The sequence below is a fragment of the Schistocerca nitens genome, chromosome 1 (assembly GCF_023898315.1).
Source record: "Schistocerca nitens isolate TAMUIC-IGC-003100 chromosome 1, iqSchNite1.1, whole genome shotgun sequence".
Lineage (NCBI taxonomy): Eukaryota > Metazoa > Arthropoda > Insecta > Orthoptera > Acrididae > Schistocerca > Schistocerca nitens.
The window spans coordinates 572,405,326-572,420,916 of NC_064614.1; the positions used below are offsets into that span (position 1 = coordinate 572,405,326).

At 41.5% G+C, this 15,591-nt stretch overlaps 1 protein-coding gene across 6 annotated transcripts in view; it reads right to left on the reverse strand.

The window, feature by feature from the left end:
• Positions 1–297: 297 nt before the first annotated feature.
• Positions 298–15,591, reverse strand: part of LOC126255010 (carnitine O-palmitoyltransferase 1, liver isoform) — a 270,808-nt gene continuing 255,514 nt past the window's right edge. For 4 of the 6 annotated variants that reach the window (XM_049955360.1, XM_049955357.1, XM_049955359.1 and 1 more), the window contains 2 exons: positions 14,105–14,464; positions 299–1,667 (listed from right to left, as the gene is read on the reverse strand). In XM_049955360.1, coding sequence (XP_049811317.1) covers positions 1,578–1,667; positions 14,105–14,464 — 450 coding nt within the window. In that variant the 3' untranslated portion in view covers positions 299–1,577. Of the gene's footprint in view, positions 1,668–14,104; positions 14,465–15,591 lie in introns of all 6 variants that reach the window. The other 2 variants (XM_049955362.1, XM_049955361.1) reach the window with 1 other exon arrangement.

The following is a 15,591-nucleotide window of genomic DNA, read 5'->3' on the forward strand; positions in this document are numbered from 1 at the left end:
CCAGCCCCTCTATCTCTTTGTTAGTATTTGTTTCACATCTTTATATGAGATTTTCCATTAATCATTTAGATCAAGTATTTATTATGTTAAGAATAAAGAGGAATGTGCTTCTTAGGTATATAAAACCATGACAACAGACATGTTTCTCATGGTGCTGAGAATTTACTCTCTGAAAGTATGGAAGCATAGTGCCAGGTACAGGGTACATGTGAGGGAAATTCAAAACAAGTACAAGTAATAAATTTTAAAGCTCTCTATTATATTTTGTCACAGAAAGACAAATTTGTAATAAAAATGTTTTTATTCAAATTATTCCCAAACAGGTTTCACAAAAAAGGTACTGAATTCAAAATGATGCAAATGGGTCTTTTTTTTCTTAAGGCTGGAAACAAAAACAACAAGAACAACATATCAGCACACAGTGCTGAGAAATGTACTGAATATAGTCAATGAGACGTACAAAAGTATAGTAGAATATATACATCAGACACTGTAAGCTGTTATACAGTTTAACATTCATCTCACAGGAAGTCCCTTTTTAAGTGTATGACAGTTTTGACATTTCCCCCCATCACATAGTCATTAACAGATAAAAAATAAAACTAAATAATTCATAAGATGGCACTTTAAATATCATTTTCTTTTCTAGTTCAGCAATGTTGGGGAAAGTGATTTTCACAGAGAAAAGAAAGAACACGACAGTTTCAAAATACAGGTAATGCTAGAGAACTACAAATGTCATTATTTCAGATGCTTTTTCTGAATGAGAAGTGAATGCTCCACACAATACAAGGCAAGAGTCTCTGACATTTTGATCATAGTCAGTCACACTTCATTTTATAAATGGTGTTAACAATAATATTATATTTCATTTTGTATAACAGCAACATACCATTCATTTTCAAACCACAAATATACATACAAAAATATTCAAACACATACACACACAACATTGCATTGATAGGTTGCATGATGAAATTGCATTGCTATGTTTGTCAGTTCTTTGGAAGAAAGGAAATAACAACTATGAAGTAAAATAATGTGCTACAACATTCTGTGGTTGTAAGTTCTCCCCCACAAAACTCTCGTATTATTATTTGTTAAACACTGCAACTTTAAATAACTTGAGCTTATAAAAAAGTACTTGTGTGCATTCCTCACCTAAATGAAAAGTACTGCATATATTATGCAAGTATGTCAAATACTCCATAAGTATAACTGTACCCTACATTAGGATTATTTTACACTTTGATTAGGCACTTCCTAAACTATTTACAGGCTGCACTTTTTAAGAAATGACAACATAGGCATTTTTTACAAAGAGTGCAAGAAAAAGGATGTAACATGAGTACATAAATACTGATGGATAACACTCTGATGTTTGTCACATAAAATTAAAATGTCATTACTTATTAGACAAGATAAAGTTTAAAAACCAACAACAGATGAGCTCATCTCCCACATTATACCTGATATTCCTGCACCAAACATGTGTTCAACGTATTTCTGAAATTCTGCTGTCAATCCTTTGCCCAAGTTGATCAACACACTGAAACTTCACAAGTACAGTCATTGTGTTATTTCTTTTGCTGCTTCTTCCACTCTTCAACTAAGGACTTCATGTCACTCAGTGCTGTACAGATACGTTCAGCAAATCTGCTAGAATCCTGCAAACAGAGAAAAAAGTACTTTTTAAAGTAATGCATGGCTTAAATGTTATACTACTACAATAATAAGTTCCTCTATAGCACTTTCATTCAAGTTTGAGATGACTTGTTGCACCCACTTATCAACGGTATCCATACTATCACCAAGACCTCATTATTACTGTAACATTAATGCTGAGAACATCAGCAAATTCTTGAGGATTTAAATAATTCTTAAGAGTATAATTTTCTGGCCAATGTAACAATGTAATTGTGCACTAACACATGGATGCTGATGCATGACTAGAACCTGTAACCTTTGGCTTTTGTGGGCAAGTGCTCTACCAATTGAGCTATCTAAGCACAACTCTTGACCTGCCCTCACAGTTTTACAGTTTTGCCTCACCCCCTACCTTTGAAACCTCACTGGAGTCCTCCAGCAACCTTGCAGGACTATCATTAGTAGAGGAAAGGATATTGCAGAGATATGCCTGTTGCTAAGCTATATCTCTGCAAGATCCTTTCTTCGAGGAATGGTAATCCATTAACTTGCAGGAGAACTTCTGTGAACTGTGAAGTTTGAAAGTAGCTGATGAGGTACTGGTGGAAGTAAAGCTGTGGGAGCAGGTCAAGAGTCTTGCTTGGATAGCTAAGCTCGCAGAGTACTTGCCTGTGAAGGACAAGCATCCCAGGTTCAAGTCTCAGCCCAGCACACAGTTTTAATCTGGCAGGAAGATTCAAATCACTGCACACTCCATTGCAGAGTTAAAATTTATTCTATTCACTGACATCTGCATACCAATAATAGTAAGACTGCAGACAGATGGCATATGGTGGGCTCTAGCTGTGATCTCTTGGGCTGTGTTACAAGCTCAATTCGTAAAGAGCCGTCAAACGAAGTGAAAATATGAAAGCAAGTGCTAGTGTGCCTTTTCAGTGACAAAGAGTGTAATAACAGCATCCCCCCCTCCCTCTGCTCTGCCCTTCCTCCACATCTCCCCAATCTCTGCATCACCTGTAGCTAGGCCTTAAGGGGTTTGAGTTTAAAAGTTTAAAGACAATCTGTACAACAAACTAGCACACATTCAACAGCAACGTCAAGTTACATCAATATTGTTTGTGCCTTTTCTTATTGTATACTTAGCTGACCAAACTAAATTTCACATAATTTCCAAATTGTTTCAAACACAAGCTTTTTATTAGGATGATGATAATAATAATATAGATTTGCTTGAATGGAATACTGAATGTTGCAAATTAGGATACTTTTTTGTAGATAAGCAGTAATTTATGAGCAGTATTTATTATTTTATCTTGTCTTTTCTTTTCCCCTCAGATAACATACACAGATGGAAAAAAAATCACAACAAAAAAAAACAATTGCTGTAGAGTGATGAAAGTTTAGGAATACATTTGTTTAGGAAACATTATGTGATTAACTTTGAGAGATCACACATTAATGTAAGCGCAACATAAGCCATTGCAAATATGAAATTCTGGTACATTAATAATTGGTGTAACTGCCAGATAGTTGTGTGCAAGCATGCAAACAGGCTGTATTGTGTTGTACAGGTGCCAGATTTCAATTTGTGGGATGGCGTTCCATGCCTTTTGCACCTGGTCGGTCAATAGAGAAACAGTTAATGCTGGTTGTGGATGACCTTGGGGTTGTCATTCAATGATGTCCCATTAAGTGCTTAACTGGAGACAGATCTGGTGACCGAAGAGGCCAAGGCGACATGTCGACACACTGTAGAGCATTTTGGGTTACAAAAGCGGTATGTGGGCGAATGTTACCCTGTTGGAAAACACCCCCTGGAATGTTGTTCATGGATAGCAGCACAACAGGTCAAATCATCAGACTGATGTACAAATTTACAGTCAGGGTGCATGATATAACGAGAGTGCTCCCACTGTCATATGAAAGCGCACCCAGATCACTCCAGGTGTAGGTCCAGTGTGTCTATCACACAGGCTGGTTGCTTGCAGGCCCTCAACTTACCATCTTCTAACCAACATGAGGCCATTATTGGCACCGAGGCAGAACAGCTTTCATCAGAAAACACAACGGATGCCCACCCTGTCCTCCAATGAGCTCTCGTTTAATATCACTGACGTTGCAAATGCCAGTGGTTTGGGGTAAACGGAATGCATGCTTCAGGGAATCTGGCACAGAGCATGCCTTGAAGTAACCTATTTGTAACAGTTCGTTGTTTCACACTATGGTGCCAATTTCTGCTCAAATTGCTGCTGCAGAAACAGTATGATGTGCCAAAGCCATACACCAAACACAATGGTCTTTCCTCTTGGTAGTGCCACACGGCCATTCGGAGGCTGGTCTTCTCGCGACCACCGCTCCCAGCAATCATGTACAGTGGCTACATTCCACTAAGTCCTTTAGCAGTATCACAGAAGGAACATCAAGCTTTCCATAGTCCTATTACACAACCTCATTCAAGCACAGTGAGGTGTTGAAATGGAATCTTTGTTGCCTTAAAGTCATTCCTGACAAACCTAACACACTACGTCAAATTTTAAAGGTAACTCATGCTTACAGCCGGTACAGTGAGTATTTAAAACAAAATCTGACTTGCATACTCATAGTGGCGTTACTAGTGCCACTCTTATTCAACTGGCATGACATTTGAACAGATATCATTTTTTAATTCAACTGGCATGACATTTGAACAGATATCATTTTTTAGATGTGGAAACATGCCTACCAACTTTCGTAAACTACTCCTCCTTGGAGTCGCAATTTTTTTTCCTGTCAATTTATTAAGTAACCTAGATTTCATAAGGTGTGCTGAATCCAATTAAATCTCATGGCTTGTGTAGCACATTGCATTTATGTTTTGGTGGATACCCATACAATATGTTTTGCTCTGCTACCAGCCAAATGTAGTTCTGGCAAAGAAGTGTATCACAACCAATGTACATAAATATGTTAATTTTCGTTTCTATATATCACTTTTACATTACAACATGCAAATTCAAAAAAAAGATAGCTAAAATGAGAAGCATATTACTGAGAATTGCCCTGCCCATGAGAAAGGTAGCAGAACAAATGACAAAGTTATATTATCTAGAATAATGTTTCTATTCTTTGTGAGAAATATTCTTCACACACACAAGCAGTGGCAGGTTTGCTGCTAAATGCATTTTGTAAAAATAGCCTGGAAGACAAATTACACATAATCTCTGATGGTTTGCAAATGATGCTGCTCATCATACAGATATAATGTAAGGGATTCATTAATAATTTACGAAAGTGCACTTGAACAGCAGTTAATCAAGGCATACTTAAGATGATGCAGATGCACAAGAGTAACAACAGGACTGTTCTCATTTTCATCATTAGGAACACACTTTTTTAATATAGTCAACATCAGTCAGATATACAGAAAGGCACCGCAGTGTATCCTACAATGTTCTACTCTCACAGTTTTCTAAAGCAAAATTCCATCCTTATGTCTCCAATTTGATAAAGAAGACACTGACTGCCAAATGCTATAGGCGTTATAGAATTAGCCACTGTAACTCTTTCAGCTTCAATAGAAGCTCAATTAGAAACAAGCCTTGGATATGGTGAAGACACAGATATTGATGTAACCTACAAATATCAAAGATGTGTTTCCAAATTGTATGACAATATCTTTAGTATGTACTGCAGTGTGGGTTCAGCGCTCTTTCTGCTACCATATTAGTGCAGCTTGTGATCACACATTTTTCTAAGCTCATTTTCACACAGTGTTTCTTTGTTTGCAAACTTTAATAACCTTCGTAGAAATGTGTCCAAAGATAAAGTCACGAGAAGACGACCGTAAGAGAAAGAAAATTATCTTAGAAATGAAATATAAAATCACTGAGAAACCCAAACATGTTGTGAGTGTTGCTGATTTAGCACGCACATACGATCAGTCTACATTAACTGTTGGCAGTATCCTCAAGAACAAGGACAAGATTAAGGATATAGATGCTTGACAGGGAGTGACAAGAGTATCTAAACAACAGTTTTGTTGGTTGGTCGGATGGTGATTAAAAGGGAGGGGGCGCGGGGGGGGGACCGGGGACCAAACTGCGAAGTCATCAGTCCCTTGTTCCCAGTAAAATAATTACACAGTGGAAAGAAGAGAATAAAGGAGACATACAGCTCAATAACAGGAGAAAGGAGGAACCAGAAGAACGACAAAAGGACAACAAACCCCACTATGGGCAAAACAGGAAAAGAAGACCACAGAGAGAAGCAAGAAACAAGTAGAAGGGGTAAAAACAAGAGGGCAGATGACTGTGGCTGGCTGATCAATGAGAATAAAAAGGAAAAGCCAGTCACTCTGCGACACATCACAACATCCACCCTAAAATCATTAGAGTGCAGAACACAAAGGGACAACGGATTTGCACTAAAACTTATATAGAATGATAAAACCCACCATCACATATACTAAATTAGCCGATGAGGCATTGCCAGCTAAAATTAATGGCAATGAGTCCGGTAACTGAAGAGTCCATCGCAGGGCAGCCAAAGGAGGACAGCTCACTAAGATACGGGCCACTGTCGGTCGGGCGTCGCACCGACACTGAGGTGGGTCATCACAGCGCAGGAGGTAGCTGTGTGTCACCCAAGCGTGTCCAATTCGGAGCCAGCAGAAAACCACAGAGTCCCTGCGAGAGGCCTGCATCGAACTGCCATACATTCGTAGTCTCCTTAATGGCACTGTTTGTTGTGCATGCATAGAATATACCGTTTCATCTCCCAAAGCCACGGCGTAGTACTGAACGCAGGTCAGTTGCAGAGAAGCCGATCTCCATAAGCGTTTTCTGCTTAGCCTGTTTGGCAAGCCTGTCGGCAAGTTCGTTGCCTGGGATTCCGACGTGACCTGGGGTCCAGACAAACACCACTGAACGACTGAACCATTCCAGGGCATACATGGACTCCTGGATGGTCACTACCAAAGGATGATGAGTGTAGCACTGGTCGATAGCTTGTAGGCTACTCAAGGAGTCACTACACAGAAGAAACAACCCCCCAGGGCATGAACTGATGTGCTCAAGAGCACGAGATATAGCCACCAGCTCGGCCGTGAAAACACTGCAACCATCGGGCAAGGAATGCTCTTCAATATGTCTTCCATGGACATACACGAAGCAGACGTGAGCATCAGCCATCAAGCCGTCAGTGTAAACCACTTCATGGCCTCGGTACATGTAACGAATCAAGAGGAAGTGGCAGCAGAGAGCCGCAGGGTTAACTCTTAGGGGAATGTGAAAGGTCAAGGCAAAGCTGCGGCCAAGGTGTACACCAAGGAGGTGTACGTGAATGGACCTCAAGTAAAGGCAAGGACTTTCCAGTTCGGAAAGAAGGGATTGGACACAAACTGCAACTGGAAGCCCTGACCTGGGCTGCCGAAGCGGGAGATGAACCGCCGTGAGTGGGAAAAGGAGATGGTGATACGGATGCGCAGGAGAACTATGAATGTGTGCAATGTAACTGACCAGCAGTTGTGCACGACTAACCTGCAATGGAGGGACTGAGGCCTCCACAAGAATGCTGGTCAACGGACTCGTCCTAAAAGCTCCTGTTGCTAGGCGAATGCCACAGTGGTGCACTGGTTCGAGTAAACACAATGCTGAGGGTGCCGCTGAACCATTAACTAGACTGCCACAGTCAAGGTGGGATTGAACAAGGGCTCTGTAGAGCTGCAGCAGCGTAGAGTGACCGGCACACCAGTTGGTGTTGCTCAGGCAGCAGAGGGCATTGAGCTGCTGCCAGCACTTCTGCTTAAGCTGGAAGCCAAGGCAATCGGGTGTCAAAAACCAGTCCTAAGAATCGAAATGTCTCCACTACAGTGAGTGGATTGTCATTAAGGTAAAGTTCTGGTTCTGGATGAACGGTACGATGCTGACAGAAGTGCATAACACACAACTTTGCAGCTGAAAACTGGAAACCGTGGGCTACAACCCATAACTGCACCTTGTGGATGGCTCCCTGTAGGCACCGCTCAGCATCACCAGTACTGGTGGAGCAGTACGAAATGCAGAAGTCATCTGCATATAGAGAAGGTGAGATGGACAACCCTACAGCTGTTGCTAGACCATTAATGGCCACTAAAAATAGAGAGACACTCAATAGAGAGCCCTGTGGGGCCCCTTTCTCCTGGATATGGGGGGGGGGGGGGGGCAACTATGGGAGAAACCAACTTGGACACGGAAAGTACGGAGCAACAGGAAATTTTGGATAAAAATCGTAAGCGGGCCTCAGAGACCCCACTTGTATAATGTGGCAAGGATATGATGTTGCCAGGTCGTGTCATATGCTTTTCATAAATCATACGTTCCAGCAGCTTACAAAGAACATTGGTGAGTACTGACAGACCGATAGCTATCCACATCAAGTGTGTTTTTACCAGGTTTGAGCACTGGAATGATGGTGCTGTCCCGCCATTGCGATGGAAAGACGCCATAAAACCGGATCCTGTTAAAGATGATGAGGATAATGTCATTTGTAGTCAGATGGTAGATGTTTAATCATCTGACTGTGAATCCGATCTGGCCCACGAGCTGTGTTGGGGCAATGTGCAAGGGCACTGAGGACCTCCCACTCTGTAATTGGGGCGTTATGGTATTCACTGTGGTGTGCAGTAAATGAGAGGACTTTCCCTTCCAGCCGCCGTTTGAGAGTGCGAAAAGCTAGGGGGGTAATTCTCCGATGCAGAGGCTCGAGCATAGTGCTCAGCAATCACGTTTGTGTTGGTAGATAACATGCTATTTATGTTAACACTGGGAACACCTGTTGGGGTTTGGTACCCGAAAACACGTTTGATCTTTGCCCAGACTTGGGAAGGTGATGTATGGCACCCAATGGTCAAGACATATCTCTCCCGGAACTCCTGGTTCCATCGTTTAATAAGTTACATATATGAAGACAGTAACTTGACTTGAAAGAACAGTTACTATTGATGACCGTGCAGCTTTTCCCTGGAATAAATGATGACTAACTGACAACCTCAGCTGCCGACAGGTGTTGTTGATATACCTCGATGTGGACAGCTGAAAATGTGTGCCCCGACCGGGACTCGAACCCGGGATCTCCTGCTTACATGGCAGACGCTCAATCCATCTGAGCCACCGAGGACACAGATGAATAGCATGACTGCAGGGACTTATCCCTTGCATGCTTCCCGTGAGACTCACATTCCCAACTGTCCACAATTCTACATATGAATTATACCTTATAGACATTTGCCCAGCCACTCATTACTCGCGCACGCTTTGGTGATTCCCGTAAGAGTTTGGGCAACCTGTGCGCATTCGCACAGACGAAGGTCAATGGCTAGGTAGGATTGAGCATCTGCCATGTAAGCAGTAGGTCCCGGGTTCGAGTCCCGGTCGGGGCACTCATTTTCAGCTGTCCACATCGAGGTATATCAAAAACACCTGTCGGCAGCTGAGGTTGTCAGTTAGTCATCATTTATTCCAGGGAAAAGCTGCACGGTCATCAACAGTAACTGTTCTTTCGAGAACAAGTTACTGTCTTCATATATATATAGTTAAAGGCTACCTAGCCATTGACCTTCGTCTGTGCAAATGCGCACAGTTTGCCCAAACTCATACGGGAATCGCCAAAGCGTGCGCGAGTAATGAGTGGGTGGGCAAATGTCTATAAGGTATAATACATATGTAGAATTATGGACAGTTGGGAATGTGAGTCTCACGGGAAGCATGCAAGGGATAAGTCCCTGCAGTCATGCTATTCATCTGTGTCCTCGGTGGCTCAGATGGATTGAGCGTCTGCCATGTAAGCAGGAGATCCCGGGTTCGAGTCCCGGTCGGGGCACACATTTTCAGCTGTCCACATCGAGGTATATCAACAACACCTGTCGGCAGCTGAGGTTGTCAGTTAGTTATCGTTTAATAAGTTGACGATCATTGGCACGGAGCTGTTTAAAGGCTATGAGGTGTTCCAGGGAAGGGTGCTGCTGTAGAGCTCGTCAGCGCTCCTTAATTGCTTCAGCGGCTTCCGACGACCACCAAGGGACTGCCTTTTGATGGGGGCACCCTAAAGAACAAGGGATCATATTTTCTGGCACAGAAACGATCGTTGTAGTTACCTGCTCAACCACCACATCACTGTCACCATGCGAGGGAGAATTAACGGTGACAGCAGAGCTGAAAGTTTCCCAGTCCGCCTTGTTTAAAGACAATCTGGGCAGGCATCCATGGGCATGATGCTAGGGCAGTGACAGGAATATGCAGAAATGGTCACTACCACATGGGTCATCATGTGCTCTCCAGTGGATAGATGGGAGAAGTCCTGGGCTGCAAATTGATAAATCAATGGCCGAGTAGCTACCATGAGCCACACTGAAATGTGTAGTGGCCCCATTATTTAAGAGGCAGAGGTCGAACTGAGACAGCAAAGTTTCAACATCTCTGCCTCGGCCAGTAAGCACGGTGCCACCCCACAAGGGCTTATGGACGTTAAAATCTCCCAAAAGTAGGAAAGTTTAGGGAGCTGATCAATCAGTGCAGTTAATACATTGGGGAATACTACACCATCTGGAGGAAGATATACATTGCAGACAATTATTTCCTGTGTCGTCCTTATTCTGACAGCCACAGCTTCAAGAGGGGTTTGAAGGGGCACAGTTTCACTACAGGCTGAGTTAAGGACATAAACGCAAACTCCACCTGACACTCGATTATACTCGCTACGGTTCCTGTAGTATTCCTTATAGCCACGGAGGGCAAGGGTCCGCATTGCCAGGAACCAGGTTTCCTGAATGGCAATGCAGAAGGCAGATGTAAAGCTTAACAGTTGCCTTAGCACAGCCAGGTGGTGGAAAAAACCCCACAATTACACTGGAGGATGACGTCACCGTGAGACTGGGAAGGCACGGAACGTTCAATGAGGCAGTTTACGCCTCAGGGTCATCTGCTGCCACCGACTTTTTCCCTGAGCCCCCCACCATCAAGGGGGCAGGTGTAGTCTTCTAGTTCCCTAGTTCCGAGAGGTGACAGGAGTGCGAGGAACTGATGGGGGCGACAACTGTTTTCATAGCGGCGGTGTAAGAGGTGGTCATAGCCACAGGATGTAGGCACTCAAATTTCCTCTTAGCCTCAGTATAGGTCAGTCAGTCCAGGGTCTTATATTCCATGATTTTCATCTCTTTCTGTAAAATCCTGCAGTCTGGCGAGCAAGGTGAATGATGCTCCCCGCAGTTGACAAAGATGGGAGGCGGGGCACCTGGAGTATTGGGATGTGATGGACGTCCACAATCTCGACATGTGACGCTGGAAGTACAGCGGGAAGACATATGGCTGAACTTCCAGCACTTAAAGCACCGTATTGGGGGAGGGATATATGGCTTGATGTCACAGCAGTAGACCATCACCTTGACCTTCTCGGGTAAGGTGTCACCCTCAAAGGCCAAGATGAAGGCACTGGTGGCAACCTTATTATCCCTCGGACCTCGATGGATGGGCCAGACAAAAAGAACACTATGCTGCCCTAAACTGGCACGGATCTCATCATCAGACTGCAAAAGAATGTCCCTGTGGAATGCACAGAAAGCGACACTGCATAGTGCATGGTGCAAAATGCACCCAGAAAGGTGTCCTCGCCCAAGAGATGGAGAATGAACGGGATTGCAATGTGACAATGAGAAAGTGGACTAAAGATCTCAATGCACGATGGACATTATGCACCATGTATGGTGCCCTTCCCCAAATTAGCTCGCTCTTTGGGAAAATTTTGAAAAATTGAGGTAAAACTCTACAGGGGCCCATCACATATAGGCCAAAATGGGTGAGACCCCCTTTAGTTGCCTCTTATGACAGGCAGGAATACCTCAGGCCTATTCTAACAGTTTTGTATTCTGGATGATGTCAAAAGATTTCCTCATATGTATAAATGAGAATCACTAGCAATGACACTATTAATGATAAAATCATTTGTGAGAAGGTGAGAATGATTTTTGTCGACCTTGTTAAGACGATGCCAAGATCATTAGTGGTTGAATAAGTGTTTAAGGGAAGAAGTTGGTGGTTCGAGAAGTTTCACAGAAGAACCAGCATCCACAACTTTGTGAGGCATTGTGAAGCAGCCAGCTCCAATGCAAAGGCAGCAGAGAATTTCATCACCAACTTCAAGATGCTCATAGATTCTTAGGGTTATCTGTCGTAACAGGTTTTTAACTGTGACGAGACGGGTCTATTCTGGAAAACAATGCCAAAGCATACCTTTATAACAGCAAAGGAGAATGCAATGCCCGGTCACAAGCCAATGAAAGACCGTCCCACGCTGCTATTCTGCACCAATGCAAGCAGATATTTGAAAATTATACTGCTGGTTATTTACAATTCACAAACTCCGTGACCCTTCAAGAAGTGTAAAGTCCAGAAGAGCAGGTTAAATGTGATTTGGAGGTCCAACAACAGATTTTGGGTGACACATGATCTTTTTTGTGATTGGATCAACGAAGTATTTGGTTCTGCGGAAAAAAATATTTGCTAGAGATTAATCTGCCACTCCATGTCTTTCTTGTTATGGACAACACTCCTGCCCATTCTCCAAGCCTACAAGATGATCTCCTTGAAGAATTGCAATTCATTAAGATTCAATTTCTGCCTCCCATATCTCTCCATTACTCCAGCCTATGGACCAGCAGATTATTTCTAACTTTAAGAAGCCTTACACTAAAGCACTCTTTGAGCATTGCTTTGAGTTGAATGAAGTTACGTATCTCACTCTCAGAGAGTTTTGGAAATATCACTTCAGGATCGTTGCGTGTGTCAATATGATGGAAAAGGCATGGCAAGGGATTACCAAGAGAACTTTCACTTCTGGGTGGAAGAAGCTTTGGAGGAGTGTGTTTCAAATATGATTCTGCAGCTTTCGAGTCAGTACCTGTGGAGCCTGTAGTCAATGAGATTGCTTTTGACCAAGAGCACAGGACTAGAAGTGGTTTACAATGATATCGATGAGCTTGTGGAAGATTACAGCCAAGAAACGACCAAAATGACCACTGAAGAGCTTATGGAATTGCAGTGTGTTTCACAGCAGGAAGTTATTCAGAGAAGGAGTAGGTAGTAACAGCACAGCAGCAATCTTCTGGTGCAATGCTGGAAGTATGGAAATCAGTTGCATCTGACATTGAAAATAACCATCCCAATAAAGCAGTGGCTACAGTCACTACAAATTTATTTGATGATAATGCTGTGTCGAATTTTTGCCAAGTATTGAAGCATCGCCAGGAACGAATGACCATAAATAGCTTCCCAGTAAAAAAGAATTGGTTATGTATTGTGAATAATAAAGTACATAATACTATATATATAATTTTCTTTGAATAAGTGGCAAGAGTAAGATAAAACTTTCTGTACTTTTTCTGCATGGAACGCAGTATCATGTTTTACATTAATTTATATGTGATAAATTGTTATGCATAACGAGTGTTTCACACTAGGAGTAAGATTCTGGAATGAATTCTGCTCACTGTGCAAGGTCCCACTGCATACGACTTCAGCAATCTTGCAGAGATGATTCCATCTAACATTCGTATGCATAGTACTTGAGTATCAAATAAGAAAACCATTTGCTAGATTTTCCACCTAAGAGGTCTGTGCAAGTATATCATCTGCATTAACCTTAGAGATTGTATCAAGAAATAAAATGCTAAATCTTGAACTGTGAGAACAGAAATATTTTCTTGGGCAGTGTGGGGAAATTGAATCGCAACACACAGTTTGTGAAAAACTTGTAGACACAGACAAAATTACAAAGTGAGGAGAATTATCGGTAAGTAACATGAGTAGCAGCAAAACTACAAAAATATGTAATGCATAATTAATATAAAAAATATGGGAAGCTATACAAGACCCTAACACTGTAAATTACTCATGATCGTAAGATATCAAGGTATCTTCTACCTGTAATCAGCTTTACACTTATATAAGGTGCCTATAGCATTTACCAAACTCGTTAGTAGCAACATCCTCATTGACTTTCCAATACTATTCACAGTTCCTGTACAATTTGAGCTTATTCATGTAACCTTGGCACAGTAAACCCCAAATAGCCATTGTGTCATTGTTTTCACTGTCCCTTTTGTTGTGATCTCTCGTGACCATAAGCCCAATATATTTTTCTTTCCCTACCCCACTCTCCCAGCTTAGTTTTTTTCTATTCTTTCCAATTACAGTTTTTATTTATTTTTTCTCAGTATCTCTTTTCCACCTTAATTTTTTATTAGCTTTTTTTCTGTATTTCTAAAACTCTGATGTTAGTGCTGTTTACAATTAAGCTTAAAATGATTATTTTTGTTGGTCCTAGAAACACAATCATGTATTTTTTCCCAAGAAAACATGAGCTTTAAAAGACTGAACTGACGGCAAAACATGTTAACTGGGTGGTACAGCCCTAATTATTTTCATATACGAATGAGTTAAAAACTCACCGTTTCAGGTGAGCTAACTTTTGATGTTATATGGAAAAAGAGCAAATCTTCTCCAGCTATGATGTATGATACACCATAACCATCATCAGCTACAGGCCCAAATCCACCACCAGCTGATATGCAACGAGGATATTTCTTTAGATCCATCTTTGATGTCTGCCCATGAGGTGTTTGTGATGTTGAGAGACGCCAAGGCTCACTCAACACTTCTTTCAGGAATGCTGAGTCTACTTCAAGGTATTTTGACACAACATAGAGGCAGAATAAATGACGATCTATGCCTTTCCCACACATTGCATGCTGGTATCCAGTCTGATGTACTTCACATGCTTTCTGCAACAATGCTATACGTTCAGATGCCTGGAAAAAAGTTGAAGTTGTGTTAAATGGGAAAGACAGAGAATACAAAATGTACTTATATCTAAATATAACTAAAATTATTTATCACAATATTTTATCTCTCAAATCATCATTCTGCAAGTTACCTTAAGTGAACACTGAAGGGACGATAAATTCTTATTGTTGATTTTGCTAAAACTCACAGTTATTAAATACAGAAAATAACTCTGTTAAGTTTTCTTTACTAAGAAATCAATTATCCTTCATGCAGAAATTCACGTTTCTGTAAATCATGAAATGCTGACATAATAAAGAAGTTACACATTAATAAATGACAAACTAAATCCACTGGCAACTAGAAGAGCGATCTCAACAAATTAAACAGCACTCTTAATCCAATAAATTTTGGGAGTATCAACATTGGAAACTCAAAATTAACCTGTTGTTTCGCATTTTTCAATGAAACATGATGAACAACTGAATTAGAAATAGTTGCTGGGTTGAACAGAGGGCACTCTTGTCACCACAATGAAAGGAATAATTCAGTGTATTAAATGACTAGCATATCATCAGATTTTGTATTGGATTTTGGCTTGAAAGTTGTTTGCAGGATGGAAAATGTGTGTGATATCAGTGTATTTGATGGTGGCTTCATCAGGGACACACAACTCAAAGGACTCTCCCTCTCTGAGGAACAGTGCTTTGCACAAGCAAAACAGTTATGGGTGCAATGTGTGTACTTTGATTTAGGAAAAGCTGTTGCTATCAGAAAGAATTGCAGGGGACATCTGCATTACTGCTGTTTCTATTGATAATCACAACAGAAAGAAGATGGGGTTTATTCTTGGAACCGAGAGTTGGCTAAAACTATAAGTAGAAAACTCTAGAGATATTTAGAGTGTCACATAATGTTTATTGGAAGGAGAGATTAGGCCATAGGAGGGGGAAAGTCCATTGCAGTTTAAAAAAATATTGTCTCTACTGAGGTTGAAATTTAGTGTGACAGTGAAGTTATCTTCTCCCATGTAACAGGACTAAGAAAAAACCAAGTTAACTGTTGGAAGTTTTTACCAGCCACCTGACTTTGCTGTGTCACTTCTACAGTCATTCAAATGAAGTCTTTGGTCAGTAGCATGTAAATATTCATG